This window comes from Acomys russatus, chromosome 15, assembly GCF_903995435.1.
Source record: "Acomys russatus chromosome 15, mAcoRus1.1, whole genome shotgun sequence".
Classification (NCBI taxonomy): Eukaryota; Metazoa; Chordata; class Mammalia; order Rodentia; family Muridae; genus Acomys; species Acomys russatus.
In genome coordinates this window covers 58,630,282-58,649,711 of record NC_067151.1, presented here as the reverse complement: position 1 = coordinate 58,649,711, position 19,430 = coordinate 58,630,282, and the positions used below count along the sequence as shown (strand labels likewise).

General features: G+C 43.9%; 1 protein-coding gene across 3 annotated transcripts in view; it reads left to right on the top strand.

The window, feature by feature from the left end:
• The window catches only part of Fhip1a (FHF complex subunit HOOK interacting protein 1A), a 124,576-nt gene that overhangs the window by 78,868 nt on the left and 26,278 nt on the right, over positions 1–19,430 (top strand). For all 3 annotated transcript variants that reach the window (XM_051157388.1, XM_051157387.1, XM_051157386.1), the window contains one exon: positions 18,492–18,659. In XM_051157388.1, coding sequence (XP_051013345.1) covers positions 18,492–18,659 — 168 coding nt within the window. The remainder of the gene's footprint in view (positions 1–18,491; positions 18,660–19,430) is intronic.

The following is a 19,430-nucleotide window of genomic DNA, read 5'->3' as shown; positions in this document are numbered from 1 at the left end:
GTTTTAGTCCATGGTCACATTGGCCCCATTGATTCTTGGCCCTTGGTGAGGTAGACCATCTTGGTGGGAAGCATGTGGCTAAGGGAGAGAAGCTGAGCTGTGGGAAAGGATTGGGCAGAGCAGGCAGGCAGGATCTAAGAATAAGATACACCCTCAGGGGCTGGAGAGAGCTCAGCGGTTCATAGCATTTAGACCCAGATCCAGTTCCCAGTACCCACATGGCAGCTCACAGGAGTCTATAACTCCAGTTTCCAAGTATCTGATGTCCTCTTGGGACCTCCATGGGCACTGTATATGCACATGGTAAACATATATATTTATTTATGTGTAGGCAAAATAGTTGTATAAATAAATAAAGAAGAAAGATAGGCCTTTCATGCCTCCAGTGACCTACTTCCTCCATCCAGGCTGGTTCCCAATCGCAGTCACCTATGAACGCCTCAGTGGATTAGCTCATTGATGAGTTCCACTGGTGACGCTAGTTGTCCACAGGATCCAATCACCTCCCAAAAGTGTCACCAGCTGGGGCATCAACACCATAGAGCCTTTAGGGGACATTTTATATTAAGCCATGGTGTTCCCTAAGAGAATCAATTTTACTGTTCAGTCATCTTGTTAGGGCCATTTGGAAAGCTAAGAAGCAGAGTGGTGAGGGCCCCAGTTTTGGGTTCTGTGTAGACTCCCTCTTGGGGTCGCCTGTGTTCTGTCATGAGCCTGTCTTGCTGCTGTCATTCACCATGACTTAGCAGTATGTGGAGGACAGTGATGCCCTCGGCATGACAGTAAAAAGCATCTGTGTGGATCAGTGTTAATGGAGTTTGCAGTCAAAGCAACCTGAAATAAAGGCAAAGTCAGTATAGTCTGAGTCGTGGGTCTTCCTTACTTGTGTTCTGAGAAAAATGGGAAATAGGAAAAATCAGTCAGGCAGGTGGATCACCAAATCGCATCTTCATTGCTGGTAAAATCACGCTGGAGAATAGGGCTTTCTTCTTGTACATGGTATTTCCTGATGTTAGGAATTAGACACGCCACAGAAGCTGTGGCAGGAGGAGCACAGAAGAACCGTGCTTCCTGCCAGAGGCCTAGCTTCCCAAGAAAAGAGTGGGAGGGATGGACTCAGCCTCTTATCATTTCCTGGGGAGAAAGGCTGGAAGAGGCAGCCGGAAGCACTCTGCCAGGAGACCATGAGTGTCAGAGAAGCCTTAGGACTTCACTGTCCTGTGCGCAGTCTTCAAAAGGCTCAGCTCCCTTAGTTCTAACAGTTTAAAGGTGGTAATACACATTTTTAAAATTGCCTATTATTTGTTTCCCCCATCCCAAAGGACACTTGATGGGCCCCGTTACCTGCAGAAGACAGTCTGGACTCCTATGCCTGGCTTTGCAAACTGCATCTAACCTGGCCCCATCCGGCTTGCTGCTCTGTAATTTCCAAATGGAAATCTTAAGTCAGAGGTGTCACCCTCTGCAGAGTCTCTGCTTGTTCTTGTGTTCCTGCTGGGTTGTCCCTTCTACCTCCTGCCTGCCCACCCAGAGTGCATTCATTTAAGCCCCAACGCAAGCCCCACACTGCAACAAGCGTTGCACTTGAGCACACATTGATTTCTGTCATCTCTAAACCACCTCTGAACAGCCATATGAGTCAAGAGTCTGGGCTTAGCCCTCCTGTCCTTGTATGAGCTTTGTCAGCCAGTGCACATGTACCTCCAAGGATAGACGCGTTTTGTCCTTCTGTGTATCGTAGCTGCATGTGTGTGTGTGCAGTTCACTCAATAAGTTCACAATTGGCTGAAGAAATGGAGCAGAGGAAGTGGTGGGTTCCCTCTCACGACGCTGGCTGTGTGTTTCGTACGCTGGGAAGTAAGACAGACAGAGAACTCACATTAGCTCTGAGTCTCATGTCAAACTGACACAGAATGAGAGACTCTCAGGCCTTCAGAGCTCAGGTTGCACTCCTCTAGGCCAGCACCAGCTGTTCACCGCTGAGGGTAGTTGTGAGAGGAACAAGGCGTCTTACTGGTTGTAGACCATCTGTCAATCTTTGGCCTTAGATCAGCCATCGAAGGGTTAGCTGTCAGCTTTATGTTTGCACTAGGTTGATCCTGTGAGCATTCCAGAGTATGTTTCTGTTATCTACCAAGCCTGTTGCTTACGGTTCTGCCAAATTCTGTGGTGGGAGGCACTACATGGGTGCTTCTGCCACACCCCACTGTTGCCCGTGCTTTATTCTGTGTGTGAATCTACTGTGGAGGACTCCAGAGTGTATAAACTTGCTCTATACCTGTAGCCGCCAAGACAACAAAAAGAGACTTGCCTTGCCTGTGGCCCCAGACCCTAAGTGCAGGCCATTTTGTACTACCCCAGGATGCTCTTAGCTACCTTACATTGTCACCCAAAGTCCCTGGGAAAGAAAGCTCATTGGCATTCGCTGATCAGCCAAGATCAAGAGGACTTACCACAGTACTTAGTCACCAGGGCAGGCCATGAGGAAGTAAGCTCCTCAGGGCAGCAGCTTGGATGAGTGCTGAGAGAGGAGGAAGTTCTTTGCCCATATGGACCAACCCCAGGAGCTGGGATAGGAGGAAGGGGAAAGCTGGCTAGCCAGCTCCCAGCACCTGTATGCTGGGGGAAGGCATCTTCACTTGTGTAGTGGAGTGTTGTGTTGTGAGTGTAGTGTGGTGTTATGTAACGTAGTGTTGTATAGTGTACTGTTGTGTAGTGTACTGTTGTGTGCTTTCACGTCCTTAGTGATCACGTTTATCTTTTATAGGGAAATTCCAATCACAGCTAAGCATGCTGTTTTGGTTATTTGTGCCACTGTTCCTTTTCATTAAATTTAGAACTTTTTAGAATTCTAACTAAGAAATTAAATGTTAGTGTTGGCACTTATTTGTTAGCAGCAGAAAAGTCAGTAGAGAAGGCTATATAGACACATAAGTTGTAAATGGAGTTTTTAGACACTGAGTCATCATGGTAATGAGTTATAAAGTAAGCTTGGTAGGTCATGATTAGCATTTAAAATAGAATCAAATAATAACTATCGGAATGCACTGTTCTTAGCCCTGATGAGCACCGTGCGCTGTTCCATGTGCGTTTTTTGATGAGTCATGGTGTAATTAATCTTGGAAGCACTGCTGTCATGCGTTGGAGGATTATTTGGAGGCGGGGTCACAGCAGCCATTCTATTTCTGCTTTATTACAAACTGTCAGTGTTGGCTGCTCTTCTCTTATTATGAAACATTTATTAATTATTTCAACACATTTATTTTGAGCATCCAGTATATGCCAGGCTCTTCCCTAAATGCCAGGGAAGAGAGCTCTGTTAACATTTACAATGCAAATCATCTTAGTTTCAGAGAAAGCCCTGTGTTGGTCTGCAAGATGAATCTGTAGATCACAGAACTCTCCCTTCCCCTCTCCTCACGTGGATTTCACTCACAGTTTCTTGATCAGGACATAGGTAGCCACAACTAGATCAAAAGGAAACTTTTTTTTTTTTTTTAACTACAAAGTCAGAGTTTCTTCCAAAGCAGGGGGAATGCCCACAGGGAAGACATTTCCTAGTGTCTCCTGTAAACTCAGAGCTTCTTAGGCATTAACAACTGTTTCTCTTGTTGGGATGCTGCAAGTGTCTGTGATTGTAATTACAGGAAAGACCCAGGCTCTGCAGAGCCGCAGCTTGGAGGTGTGCAGGTTGTCCACTGCACAAGAGCAGCCTGCTGCACTGCAGGTAGGGATGAGCTCACGTTTTGCCTGCCAGACTTCATGCCTTGTCGAGGGGCTATGTCCACAGACAGCAGAGGCAAATCTTCAAAGGATAAAATGCACATTCTACTCTGGCCAGACCATCAGCCAAGCAAACCATGTGCCAAGGAGAGCTACCCCTACCCAAAGAGACCCTTTCACTAATTGCGGAAATGCCCCGTGAGGGCTACTGTTGGCTCAGAGACGGGTCTCAGGAAGCCTACAGGTGGCCTTAAGCAATTGCCCCTAGATGTGCCTGATTCTGTCCCTCCGGCTCCACTCTTCTTGCCTGCTTTTACTGTTTTTATCATCATAGCAGTGAGGTGACCACACAGATGGGCACGGAGCTCCATTTTAGCGCCTGAAGCAGGTTCTGTGGCAGCATTATTTGCTGGCCTCTCTCTGTCCCGCCTCATGTCTCCTCACTCCCATTGGAGGAGAAGAAATCAGGCTGCTAAATTAAGCTTCTAGTTACTTCTGATTTGAAGTGGGAAATTAGATTTCTCTCTTTAATTCCGACAAGCACACAGAGGGGCCCACCCTCCCTCGCACAAAAGACAAAAAACATAGCTCAACACAAAGCCTCGCCTTGTCTCTGGAAACCAGGTGGTGTTCACCTCAGAAACAAGTGCGGACACAAGAGGGAAAATGCGGTCTGAAGTTTAGTGTGAATCAGTTTTTCTTCCTCATGCGTCACTCAAAATTGATCAGCAGAAAACGCCCTGTGAGTTACTCTTCAGGCGGGTTGTAAGAAAGCTGTAGGCTCAGGGGCCCAGCAGAGAGGGTGCTCGCTACCATCTTGCTATGGTTGTCTCTTGCCCCACGTAGGCTTCCGGTAAGAAACACTGCCTCTTGTTTCTGTCTGACTTGCACTGTGATGAGATGCCGTGGCTTTGCAGTGCCAGATGATGAGCAGGTTCGTGAATAAGGGAAGCAACGACCACAATGACTAGAATTATTGAATTTGTTGTGACAGACACCTGTGTGGTTTGTCCCACCACTGTGTGGAGATTTCCTTGGCGCTCATGGAAAACAAGCCAGGAGTGAAATCTGTCCTTTGTCATCGGAGCCTGCTCTTGTTATAGCTTTCATGCCTGGGGAAAATTGGCATAAATATAAATTCCACCCCAAAACGATACACTTAGCCCGGCAGGCAGATGGAGTCTCCTGGGTGAGCGCAGACAGGAGACGTGACCCATGCCTTCCTGTAGTCAGCTGCTAGCTGAGACTCTAACCCATGCATTTCCCTTCCACTCTTGGGTTGGAAGTTAGCCTTACCAGAATTGACTAGGACTGTTGTGTTCATCTGGAGGAGAAATGAAGGGAAAGCCCGAGGAAGCAGTTCTTTTCCCAAGTGGGTCGCTTTTCTTAGTTGCTCTGATTCAAGAGCGTGGCCTGAGTCAGGCTCTGTATTTTCAACGAAGTGTTATTCACTGTAAATGGAAATTTTCCTGTTACTCATATACCTGCAGATGGGTGTAGCTACCCTGCCAACAAGGCATCCCCCAACATGGAAATCAAGTTTTATTTCCTTTTCTTCGTTTATAACAGGCTCCCCATGTCCGTCTCGGTCTATTTATCGATTATGCTTTGAGCACGTGACAGTGCACCATGACCTTTGAGAATCGGCTCAGGAGGTCAGATGTGCATGATTCTGCAGAAAGTCTGCAGTCATACAGGAAGGCTAAACACATGAAGAAAGCAGAGAAATGACACTGACCTGGACAGAAAAACGGAAGTGGTGAAGATTAGTCTAAGAGTAAAGTTGCATTTGGGCTACACTTGTTTTTCATTGCTACCTCTGCATCTTGTTGTTCTTCATTTCCACGTTTTCTTTCTTTTATTTTAAAAAGAAAATACTTATTTATTCATGTATTTTATGTATGCGAGTGCTCTGTCCTTGTGTGCACCAGAAGAGGGCGTCAGATCACATTACAGATGGTTGTGAGCCACCACGTGGTTGCTGGGAATTGAACTCAGGACCTTGGGAAGAGCAGGAGGCGCTCTTAAACATTGCACCATCTCTCCAGCCCCCAAATTTTTATTTATTTATTTTATGTATGAGTTCTCTATGTGCATGTACATCTGCATACCAGAGGAGAGCATCAGACTCCAGTATAGATGGTTGTGAGCCACCACGTGGTTGCTGGGAATTGAACTCAGGACCTTTGGAAGAGCAGGCAGTGCTCTTAACCATTGAGCCATCTCTCCAGCCACCCCCCTCCCCACATACCCCATCCCTTCTTAAGGTGATGGCAGGGCAGGGGACACTGAAATGCATCCATAGGGTTCCCCTTGAGACCATACTGTGTGTCCAGAGATGGTCGTCTGGTTTCCGAGTTTGGAGGAGGCTTTCGCAGGATCTGTGACTTGGTGGTCCAGCCTCAGACTGCCTTTCTTCTCTCATCCTGTTCCTAGAGGAACTGTCTTTCTAGGAGGGACTTTTTCTGTCTCAGTTGTGGGAAGTCAGGTCTCATAAGATTCCATGGATGCCACAGACAGCAATAATATGTGTAGCAGAGTCCTTAAGTACACAGGGGAGATTCAGCAACTGATGGATAATGATGCTTGTGTCATTTTTTTTTCATGTTGCAAACAATAAATTTAAGTCCAAAAGCAACAGTATTTCTCAAACAATGAGTAAACAAGAAAGGAGTTGAAGTTATTATCTTTGAGATATTTCTCCCATCTTTGCTTTTGAGTTCCTCCCACCCCAGTTACCTCACTAATCCTGGCCTGAGAGTTCTCCCGTGATGTTCACTCTTATATACTATCCGGGGTATGCCCTCCCTCCCTCCTTCCTCTTCCTGTTTAGCATGTATAGGCAGGCCTAGATTGCTGTTCAGCCCAGGCTAGCCTCCTTGAACTCCAGTCCTCTGCCTTGGCCTCCCACATGCTAGAATTACAGGCATGGATCACCATTCTCGGCTTGGGGTATCTCAGTAGCCAAACTCTATTAGATGAAGTTTAATTATACTGAATCACTTATTAAATTATAGTCTGCAAATCAAATTTATGAAGCTAGGGGATGCAAATAATATGCATACAATTCAGGACAAGAAGCTTTAGAAGTAGCCCTCTGCTAATTCCTCCAGAGAGGTGGAGGAGGTGGGGTTGTGCTTTGTGATGGGCAAGAGAAGAAAAAAAGAAAACATCTTGGTATCATAAGAAGAGTGATTTCAACTTGACTAAGTCTGATGTCAGCAGAGGCCTCTTGGAAATGGTCATTTTTTTTTTTTTTTTTTTTTTTTTTTTTTTGGCAATAACATCATTATTTCTTCTCTAAAGCATTGTTTAGCTAGTCCTGTGGAGTTAGAATATTATTTAAATGGATGACCATGGCAAACAGAAAAAAGATGTTTCAGAGAACCCAGTGACCCCTGTAAGTCCATCCTATCCTAGGACACATTTACTCTTCGGAGTCCCCAGTCTCTTCTGTTGTAGCTATCACAGTCCCTCCTAATTCTGCGAATGCTGATAAGGGGGCAAGGGAGAGGAGGAGAAACAGAAGGGCTCTCTGCTGTACTTTCCCTCCACATCCCAAAGTGTATTTAGACGAGCATTTTGTTCCATCTGTTACCAGTACCCCTGCTCACCCCATGTTCATTTAGATTATTTTAAATGGACACCCCCGAAATCAGAATATAATAGTCATTTTTCTTGTTAGTCCCATCTGTGCATTGAGATGTATATTCATTGTTTTTAATTCTCAAAGAAAATTTAACTCTCAAGAGAATCTCCATTTTACAGAGGAGGAAGCAGCTCAGAGGGATTAGGTGGCCCAGTGCAGTCCATACGGCAAAAACTGTTAGGTTTAAAGCCAAGTCTGCCCACCTAACAGTCCTGTGCTCTTTCTGGAGGCCACTGTCTGTTCAGGGCTGGCAACTGTGCTCTCTGGGGCTCGAGTGACTCCCTAACTCCCTAAGTCCAGGTCTTAGAATTCCCCAGTTCTTTGGCCTTGGTGTACAAAAACAAACACTTAGAATAGTGTTTCAGCTGGCCTTCCACCCCCGTCACTAAGTGCTCAGTCTTCAATGTGCTCAGCAAACGTTTGTTAAAGAGGACCATTCCTTAAATGTGGGTACAGTTAGGAACCACGGAAAGTGCAGTCTCTATGTTGGTCAGCAGCATGTATGGCAGGCCATCTCCATGTATGCTGAAGACAGAATGGGGTGTAGAGAAAAGGCTGATCAAATCCCAAACAACCCAGGTGCATGTGGGGCAGAGGTGGTCAGAAATGACAGTGTTAATCCTTGTGCCTTGGGCCAGCTGAGGACAGAAGTGCCCCAGTGAGGAAGCCTCCAGCCTTGAAAGTACCACACTGTCCCCGGAGTGTGTCTTAGTGCCCACTTTCCTGGTCAACCCCAGCCACACTTTCCACTGGGTGCATGGGGAGGTAATCATCACCCAGAGGCTGCTTTCCTCTTCTGCCAGGTGTTATGTTTACACACACATACACACACACACACACACACACACACACACACACACACTCATACATACATACACATACATACATACACACATACATACATGCACACGTATACACATACATACATACATACACACACACACAGAGGGGGAGGAAGGGAGAGAGAGAGGTGCACACACTTATTTATTACATTTATTTATTTGTGGGTGAATGCGCACACATGCATACCATGTTCCACATGTAGAGGCCAGAGAACAATTTGCAGGAGTCAGTTCTACCATGCGGGATTCTGGGATCAAACTCAAGCTGTCAGGCTTGGGAGCAAGTACCTTTCCTCGCTGAGCCATCGCCGTCTCTGCTTACGTATTTAATGTATCACGGATCCACTGAAGACGTGTGGGGAGCAGGAGCCTGAGACTGGCTTTCATTTTTAAAGCATTTTCCTTAGAACATGTTGCAGACACCCTCGCTGTAGCCATCCTTTTCCTTTCCCGCTTTGAAACACAGTTCGGGAATAAGTAACTCAATAGCTTTGAATGTCACCTCATCCTTCCCAGGCTGCCTCTGGCAGTGGCGTCAGTACACGGTGTGGCCTTAAGGTGGAGGAGCAGAAGGGAGCCAGCAGGGGGCCTGATTTCATCTACTGCAGACTATTTTCAGACCTTGAGTAATTGGATGTTTTCTTCCCTGAAGTTTTTGGCTGGAGTGTGGGGCTGGCCACCGTCTGGGAGCCAGGGTATCTGTCCTCCTTGAACGTGTTTCTGGGTGGTCTGTGTTCTTAGAAGGAAGAGGTGCCTGTGAAGGACCCATCTGGCTGCCGCCCTTGGCTGCCCACAGTGGACAAGCCTCCAGCCGTTGGCTTGTTTCTCTGGCCACAGCTGGCAGGCTCCTGTGTGGGTTCAGGAAAGGCCTTCTTACTCCTGGTTCCTGAGATGCAGCAGGTCTCCCCTCTCCCTCGGCTGGGCCTACTGTTTCTCCACACTGGCTAGCACCAGGAAGTGGATGAACTCACCATTAGACCTGTGAGACCAGCTAGTTGGTTTTGTTCCATGACGTCAGAGATAAAGAAAGATACAAGGCAAAGAAAGGTGGCTTCTTGTATCTTCTAGGGGATGTATGTCACAGTCACCTGACCCCCACTGCCTGCCACCTACCTGAGTGACAGAAGGTAGGATCCATCTGTTTGCTCCAATGTGACTGGATCACAAAGAAACAGTTAGCAGATGGAAAATTTATTTTTCAAGACACATATAAACCTGCCGTCACAGGGAGGACTCTGGTGCTAATTTAGATGCAAATGGAGTCACCCAACTAGAGCTGATTACAGAAGGGTCAAGGAGTCTATATGCTCAATTTCACTCCTACGTATCAAGTTAATGTGCTGCTGCAATTGTGGGCACCGAGGCTGGGCTTTTTTTTTTTTTTTTTTTTTTTTTTTTTTTTTTTGACTTTGTAGAAGTAGAATATGACACTTATCCACCTCCCTTTTAAAAGAAAACTAGCTGTCTAGTTGGTCCATTTCTGAAAAGCTTGAAATTCTAATGTAAACAAACAAACAAAAAGGAACACTTCTAGAGCTTTTAGACCAAGATAAAGAGAAGTGGGATGGCTGAGAATTCGGTTGGCATCCTGCTCAGAAAGCCAGGGTCAAGTCTGTGCTCTTTGCTGAGTTGTACAGCTGTGGAAAGCTGGTGGGTGCTGGGCTGGCACAAGTGACTTTGAACTGTCGGGTTCAGAAATGTGTCAATGTGGTGTTTGTTGGACGACTGTACTTCTTAGTCAGGTTTTTGTGCCCTGGCATATTATATTTCCTGGGCATACCCTCAAAGCACCCACACATAAAGCATTGCAATCTGTATGTGTTTCTAGCAAAATATATACACCTAAGTTCCACAGAACTGAACTTGCCCTTCCTACATGCGGGCTACACTAACATTTTCTATTTGAAAATGGTCGAAACCATTAGTGAACCAGCAAATTGAATTCACTCACCCAGCCTCAAGCCATATTTTTTTAGAAAACACAACTTTAATGGGCTGGCAAAAGCGGTTGGCATGAAGAAAGAATCAAGCAAGGGCTGGAGGAAGCTGGAGAAAGTAGGTAGAGAAGGATTTGCTTCAAAGGGTGAACCGAATTAGACTGACGAGCAATAAAAGCAAGTACCCAAGGCAGGCTTCCATCCCAGCACTTGGACTGGGGAGCAAGCAGGGAGAGTGCCTAGGCAGCAGGGCCACCCTCAGGGTTAGAGCTGTGTTTTTCTTATCAAGGGTAATTTTGGGAGCAGGTCTGATCTGAGTTATCACTCAGCTACTCCAGATACTGTGGCCCACCCTTACTATGAAATAACAGACCTAAGCCGCACTATGTATCAACAGTGTTGATTTGAATGACAAGGTAATTTGTGTGGCCTGCCATCATCTATAGAACAAGGTCGACCCTGATAATCTTATGAGACAAAGGGCCCTCCCTCCTTAGGTCACAGCTCCTTGTCCTTCATCATTGACTTTGTGTGTTTTTTTGCTAACGCCACTCTGGGGCCCTGGGAGAAGGCCCCATTTTACATTTCTCAGGCTGAATGTCTTTTCCTCTGTGGTTATCGTTAGCTTTCAAGTGATCACACTTGGGCTCTTAGTCTTATCCTCATTAAGGACGTTGCCTATTTGGGAGGATTAGAAGAAGTTTCTGAAAGTATGATAATAGGGCAGGAAAAGATTTTCTGGGATAAAAGGCTTCTGAAGGATACAGTGCAGAGAAGAGTTGGAAGAAGGGAGCTACGTTTCCCTGGTTGGGGTATTAGTTTAAGGTAAGTGTGACCTCCATCTATAAAGAGTTTGCAACTGATATTTAATGGGATTGGTTTTTTAATATTTATAGCATGTTATGTAAATGCTGCCCCCCAAGTGCTTCCTTAAATCCTCTTAGCTTGTTAATGACAGCTTTGATTTCTAAAAAGAAATAAAATCTTTCCATTTATCCAGTCTCAGAGTAGTAAACAATAGCTTCTCAATGCCCCTCTTTCATGTTGGCCCCTGGGGACAGACTTGGATTCTAGCAGTTGATTGCTGGGCTTTTGAGCTTATTAGGGTCACGTGCAACCCAGTGGGGGAAAGCTGGGTGCAACACCACTGCTGAAAAAGCAGCTTCTGGGGTGTTCAAGACATGTCAGGTCAGCCGTGCTCAGGAAAGCATCAAAGAAGCTACCATTTAGCCAGTTGAAGCGATTTCACTCTCTACTTTTTCTATTTAGATTTTTTTTTCCGTGATCATTTTAGTTGAGGTTTCCACCGAGCGACCCCACTGTTGTGCAGTCAAGTGGATGTGAACAGTGGAATGGCATGTTTGTGGTCGAGCATCACTTCCTGTTTAGCTTTGTTTAATGGCATTAATTATTCTGGAGCTCTTCACTAAAAATGTACCCACAGTCGTGTGTGGTGGTGTTCATGCTTTGGAGACGGAAGCAGGATTACAGTTAGAGGTCAGCACTTGGGAGGCGAGTCAGGCAGATGATTAGTTAGGGTTTGCCTGGTTTACACATGGAGGCCTGTGTCAAAGCTAAGAGACAAGAGTGCAGCACAGTGGATGATGCTAGAATTACACACACACACACACACACACACACACACGGGGCGGGGGAACAAAAGGAAGGGCGGACAGGGCAGAAGGCCATCCATTTCCTATGCCTGTGGGGCACATGTAGAGCAAGGCTTCTTAGATTTTTTTTCTAGTTGGAATCCTTTTTGCCTGAGAAGTTTTACCTGACCCTAGGTATACAAGCGTATGTCTTCCTTTTCTCATTGTGGTCACCAAATATCCAACAAGAAGCCACTAGAAGAAAGAAGTGCTTATTTTGGCTTTTAGTTTAGGACCAGACACAGCCCACCATGGTGGGGAAGTGGGGCATGCAGAAGAGACAGTCAGTCTCTTAATATCTGCAGAAAGGAAGGAGACCGAAGGTAGGAGTCAGGGCTGGCTCTACACTTTCACGGCCTGCCGTCAGTGAATGACTCTTCTGGGATGGCTCGCCCTCCTAAGCAGCACCTCAAACACATGAGTCTATGGGGGACATTTCACATTAAACCACAATAGGTATATAAAATAGATAGGCAAATCAAACAACTATATTAATCATGAATTTATTTTCAAACAATTATTTGTTTCACATACAATTTTACCATTTATTAGGATGTGAAACCAAAGTTGCATGCTGATGAGTGTACCTACATAATTTTCCATAAAAATAATTCTTGACTGAATATTTGTTGCTACAGGAGGTAGAACATTTTCAGTGTGTTTCAGGGTTGACTGGTGCTTTGATTTTTATAATTGTCAGTTCTGAGAACACCACTTCAAATAACTGCACAGTACAAAGTGCTAGCACTATGATTTAGGATCATTTCAGAAACTGTTGGAAATTCTGAGCTAATTCCAATTAAAAATTTATTTAGCAATTTTTCTATGAAACTCAACAACTCAAGCAGCAGTGTTTACAAGTTGGCATTGTAATGTACCGTAATCCAAAGATATAGTAATTCCATACTTACATATTAAGGAATGACAATGGGAAATATTGAAAGTCTCTCCATGAGACAAACTGTTCTGTTTCTGTATGGGCAGAAGCAAAACCACCACTATTCATCCCATATGACAGTCTAGAATCTGAGCCAATGTGTTCCAAAGCAGAGTTTCTTAGTGTTGTGTGGCATGACAGTATGCACAGTGCACATGCAAGTTTTCAAAACCAAGGCTGCACGAGATACAACACAGGCGAGTAGTGCCAGAAACACCTCAGAGTCACTATAGATTTTATTTTAAGGTAATTTTTACTAGCTATGTATTCAGAGACTCTTTTATTAGTCCATTTTTCCCACAATCTCCATATTTATATATGGGTTCCCAACCCACAGTTTACAAAGGTGGGGTATAGAGGATGTGGAAGAATTAAGTTATGCTCAACTCTGGCAGATATCAGTTTCTGGGTCTTTGGGGGGTAGCTGCCATTCACCCATGAGAAACTCTGTATGCCCAGCTTTGTGTGCTCTAGTGGGGTGACTCGATATGAACCTCCAGGCTAGAGCAGCTAGCTGCAGAAGTAGGGTGGCTTATGAGATGCACTTTTCTCAGTGTAATTTATTTGCCCAATGTTGACCTTTCTCGTTTCCGCTTCCTTTCCTATGTTTGGGCTGTGGAGAGCTCATGAGAGTGATCAGAAATGAAAGGGGAGACATAACAACAGACAATGAGGAATCCAAAGAATCATTAGGTCTAACTTCAAAAGCCTATATGCCACAGCATTTGAAAATCTAAATGAAATGGACAATTTTCTTGATAGATTCCACTTACCAAAGTGGAATCAAGATCAAGTAAACAAATTAAATAATCCTATATCTCCTGCAGAAATAGTAGCAGTCATCAAAAGTCTCCCAACAACAACAACAAAAAGCCCAGGGCCAGATGGCTTCAGCACAGAATTCTACCAAACCTTCAAAGAAAAGCTAATACTAATGCTTTTCAAAGTAAGTAGTCCAGAAAATAGAAATGGAAAGAACATTACTAAACTAAATCTATGAGGCCACAATCACCTTGATACCAAAACCGCACAAAGACTCAACAAAGAAAGAGAATTTCAGACCAATTTCTCTTATGAACATTGATGCAAAAATACTCAATAAAATACTTTCAAACTGAATCCAAGAACACATCAAAGATCTCATTTGCCATGACCAAGTAAACTTCATCCAAGCATGCAGGGATGGTTCAATATATGGAAAACCATTAATGTAATCTACCATATAAACAAATTAAAAGAAAAAAAAACCCACATAATCATCTCCTTAGATGCCAAAAAAGCATTTGACAAAATCCAACACCCATTCATGTTTAAAGTCTTGGAGAGATAGGGATACAAGGCATATACCTAAACATAATAAAGGCTATATATAGCAAGCTGATAGCCAAATTAAATTGAGATAAACTCAAAGAAATTCCACTAAAATCAGGGACTAGACAAGGCTGGCCACTCTCTCCATATCTTTCAATATAGTACTTGAAGTTCTAGCTAGAGCAATAAGACAGCAAAAGGAGAACAAGAGGATCCACATCAGAAAGGAGGAAGTCAAAGTATAACTATTCTTAGATGACAAGATAGTGTACATAAGTGATCCCAAAAATCCCACCAAAGAACTCCTACAGCTGATAAACACCTTGGTAAAGTGACTGGATACAAGTTTAATTTTTAAAAAATCAGTAGCCCTCCTATATACAAATGACAAACAGGCTGAGAAAGAAATTAGGGAAATTGCTTCCTTCACAATAGCCACAAATAATATGAAGTATCTTGGTGTAACTCTAAACAAGCAAGTAAAAGACTTGTATGAAAAACAAAAACAAAACTTCAAGTCTCTGAGGGAAGAAATTGAAGAAGATATCAGGAGATGGAAAGATCTCCCATGCTCATGGATCAGGAGAATCAACATAGTAAAAATGGCCATCGTACCAAAAGCAATCCCTATCAAAATACCCACACAATTCTTTACAGACCTTGAAAGATCAATTCTCAACTTCATATGGAAAAACAGAAAATCTAGAATAGCTAAAACAATCCTGTAGAATAAAAGATCCTCCAGAAGAATCTCCATCCCAGATATCAAGCTGTACTATAGAGAAACAGTAATAAAAACATGGTATTGGCATAGAATTAGGCTGGTTGATCAATGGGATTGAATCAAAGACCCAGAAAAAAACCCCACACATATATGGACACTTGATTTTTGACAAAGAAGCCAAATCCATACAATGAGGAAAAGGTAGCATCTTCAACAAATGGTGCTGGTCTAACTGGATGTCTACATGTAGAAAAATGCAAATAGATCCATATTTATCACCCTGCACAAGACTCAAGTCCAAGTGGATTAAAAACCTCAACATAAAACCAGATACACAACGCCTGTTAGAAAAAAATGTGGGCAAAGAACCTTGAACTTACTGGCACAGGAGAAAACTTCCTGAGTAGAACACCAATAGCTCAGGCTCTAAGATCAACAGTTAACAAATGGGACCTCATGAAACTGAAAAGCTTCTGTAAGGCAAAGGACACTATCAGCAGAACTAAATGACAGCCTACAGAGTATGAGAAGATCTTCACCAATCCTATTTGCAACAAAAGGCTAATATCCAAAATATATATATTTAAAAACCTCAAGAAATTAAACACTGCCAGACCAAATTATCCAGCTAAAAAATGGGGTACAGAGCTAAACAGAATTTTCAACAGAGGAACATTAAATGGCTGAGAAACACCTAAAGGAATGTTCAATGTCCTTAGCTATCAGGAAAATACAAATCAAAATGACTCTTTGAGATTCCATCTTATACCTACCAGAATGGCTAAGATCAAACACTCAAGTGACAGCACATGCTGGCGAGCATGTGCAGAAAGGGAACACTCCTCCATTGTTGGTGGGAGTGTAAACTTAATACAACCATTTTGGAAATCAATCTGGCGCTTTCTCAGAAAATTGAGAATAGTGCTACCTCAAGACCTAGCTATTCTACTCCTTGGCATATACCCAAAAGATGCTCTACCATACAACAAAGACATTTGTTCAACTATGCTTATAGCAACTTTATTCATAATAGCCAGACTCTGGAACAACCTAGATGTCCCTCAACTGAAGAATGGATAAAGAAACTGTGGTACATTTACACAATGGAATACTACTCAGCCAATAACCACAAAGAAATCTTGAAATTTGTAGGCAAATGGATGGAACTAGAAATGATTGTCATAAGTAAGGTACCCCAGATCCAGAAAGACATGCATGGTATATACTCACTTATAAGTAAATATCAGCCCAACATAGATGTCCTCTGAAAGACTTCACCCTGCAGGGATAATAGGGAGAGATGGTGGGACTTGCTTCTGGACTCTGGGCAGAGCACTGAGTGGTATAGAAGAATTCAGGGATGGAAGGACCCAGAAGGTTCAGGACCCCTCCAAGGAGACCATCAAGGCTGGTGGATCTGGACCCAGGGAGGCCTGTACAAACTGTTGCACCAACCAAGGACAATGCACGCAGTGAACCTAGACCCCCTGTTCAGATCTACCCAATAGACAGCTCATTCTCCACGGTTGTAGGGAGAGCAGGGACTGCCTCTGACATGAACTCTAGTGCCCCAATTTGATCATTTCCTCTTGGTGGGGTAGCCCAGCTGGGCACACAGAGGAAGGGGAAGCAGGCTATCTAGATGAGACCTGATAAGCTGGGGTCATATGGTAGAGGAGGAGGTCCCTTTCTGTCAGAGGTCTAGGGGAGGGGAATGGGGTAAAAGAGGGAGGGAGGGTGGTAAAGGGAAGATAAAAGTGAGGGGATAACAATCAGGATGTAATCTGAATAATTTATAATAAAATAAGATTAAAAAAAAAAAAGAAAAGACCACATGTGCAACATATTTTAAAAACAAAAATAAAGTTGAAGAAGAATTAAGAAAGAAAGAGAAAGAAAGTGATCAGATGACATCATGTGATATTATGAATGCTTGAGTGCTCAGACTGCTGTAGCCACTCAGAAAAACATCAGGGGCATTCCAGTAGATTCCGAAAGAGTAAAATCAAATGGAGTTTGTTGTCATAAAGTCCATTGCTTATTAGCATAAAGAAAGGAGACAGCTGATTTATAATATTTTACCCACCAGACTCATCTAATCCACAACACAGCAGAGCCACCAAGAACCTATAAACAGAAACTCAAACCGCCAAAGCGATAGCACCAAGCCTGTTTCCACAGACACAGCCATTCATGGCTTATCTACTCGTGTCTCGAGGCTCTGGGCATCCTCTTTCTAAACTCATCTGTGGGGTTTTTAAAGCTGGAAAGGAAAAAGAAAAGAGGGATGTAATATAAAAGGAATGGCCCTGGGAATGGTACGCTTACAGTGACAGTGAGCACTGCTAAAGGAAAGGAGAAATAACACAGAAGCTGGAAAGGAGGAGATGTCCTCATTCAGAAAGTATCGCCATCTGCTTCATTTAGAGTGGCGTGCTCTGGGTGAGGTGAGACATTTGCAGGGTGTGGCGCTGCAGAGCTTGAGCTGTGTGCATTGGATGGTTTCCATGCACTCAGGGGCAGATGTTTCTGTGCCCAGTGGAGACTAACAACCTGGTGATGAACTTTAGCTAGAAAGATCTGCATTCTGCCTTAGGAGAAAAGGGAGCATATAGTAGCTTTTAGCATCAATGTGTTTAAGGTTGAGGGGCTGAGGACGTGGCTTGGTGAGGAAAGTGCCTGCCGTGCAAGCACAAGGACCCAAGTTCAGATCCCTACCATCCATGTAAAAATGCTGTGTAGCAGTGTGCATCTGTACCCCTTGGCGTGGGTAGCAGACACAGGCAGATCCCTGAGGGGCTACTGACCATCCTAGTGGAATAAGTGAGCTCCGGGCTCAGTGAGATCGCCCCCCTCCGACAAAGAACCCCACAAGGTTTAGAGTGATCGAGGGATACACCTGACATTGACCTCTAGCCGCCACAAACACAGCCACACCTGCTCCCATTCGCGCATGTCTAAGGTTACAGTTTTGACACTGTAAGCCTCTGATCCTCAGCTCTGTGAAAAACCTAATTCCAGTCTGATTCACTGAAAGACTGACTGTCTTTTCTTTTTCAATAGGAAAAGCACATAGGTAGAAAAATCTTAATTTGTATTATAAAAAAGTCACCATTACTCTATTAAGCAGTGAGTTCTTATGGCACCTTATAAATAATGCTTTATGTGCCGTACTTATTTATAAAAATGTTGGCTTGCTGCTCTCCAGAAGCGCATCTGAGTGAACATCTGTAGCACTCCATGACTGCACCTCTCTTTTACAATTTATTATATTATCATTTAACTTTCTATAGCTCACTCAGTTTCCTGAACATAAAGTATGTTGTTACGTTTACAGCTCCTTGTACATAAAGGAACCCAGTAAATGTTTATTGAATGACTAATAATGCGACGAATTATACCAAACTTTTTAATTAATCTTTATTAACCATATAAATACCTTTCATACTCTCCTGCACTATTTTTGAGTGTGTACTAAAACATTTATGGGGCTTAAACTGCACTTGACTCGAGCTGTCAGAGCATATGGGTGCCTTCCCTGTGGCGTTGCCTTCCCTTCCTGAGCCACAGGGCAGGAGCAGCGATCCATGGACATGCTGTTGGCTTCAGCTAACAGTTTTCATGGCAGTGTCCCTGTGCCGAGGTGGGGTGTTGGGGTGAGTCTCTGGCGGTCTTGAGAAGATGGTGACCTGTGCTCACTCTGCCATTGGTCTTAGGTGACGGTGGAGGAGGTCATGACCACAACTGCATACCTGGACCTTTTCCTGCGCAGCATCTCTGAGCCAGCACTCCTGGAGATCTTCCTGCGTTTCATCCTCCTACACCAGCATGAAAATGTCCACATCCTGGACACTCTCACCAGCCGGATCAACACCCCTTTTCGGGTAAGGAGGGCTTCTGGGGAAAGAGGCATTCAACTCAGATTCCAGAGAGCTGTTGGGGGATGAAATTATGCCTATTTCCCTCCCTCCATTTCCATTTTCCCTGCAGCTGTCATCCTCTTTCCATTTGGATAGAGATAATTTGATAACGTTTTTCTTATCAGGTGTCCCTTTGTTAGGGAGGTGGCATTGCCCCTCACCCTCTATTTATTCTCAATTCTATGTCCATGCTTTCTTCTGTTTAACTGGCAAAATGTACTTCTGAAGGAGCAAATTCTAAGGACATAAGACTTAAGTGCAGGGAAGGCCAAGGAACCCGAGTAATCAGAGCACGAGGGAGCAGACCTCTGTCCGTTGTGTTCTGGAGTGGAAGTCAGGCAAGCTGTGGCCTTAGGCGTTTATTCTTTCACTTGGAGCCCCACTCAACTTGGAAGATCCATTACGTACTATGGGTGCCACCTGCTGCAGCCCCTCCTCAAAGACTGTATCTATTTCATTGCAAACATTGTTTTAAAAGGAAAAGATAAAATCTAGCAGTATATCTTTTTAGTTAATAGCGTGTATGTGTGTGCTACATGCTTAAAAATAATACCAGAGAGAGGAAGAAGAGAGAACAGAACTATGTGGGAATAATATTTCTGTAATTTATTCAAAGTAATTTAGGGTTAAGTCTGAGCAGAGCCTAATAAATTTACTGGAAGAACAAAAGCATATATATTAGTATTATACATAAATACATATGTATTTATAGCCAGGAGGCAGGCATGGTGGCAC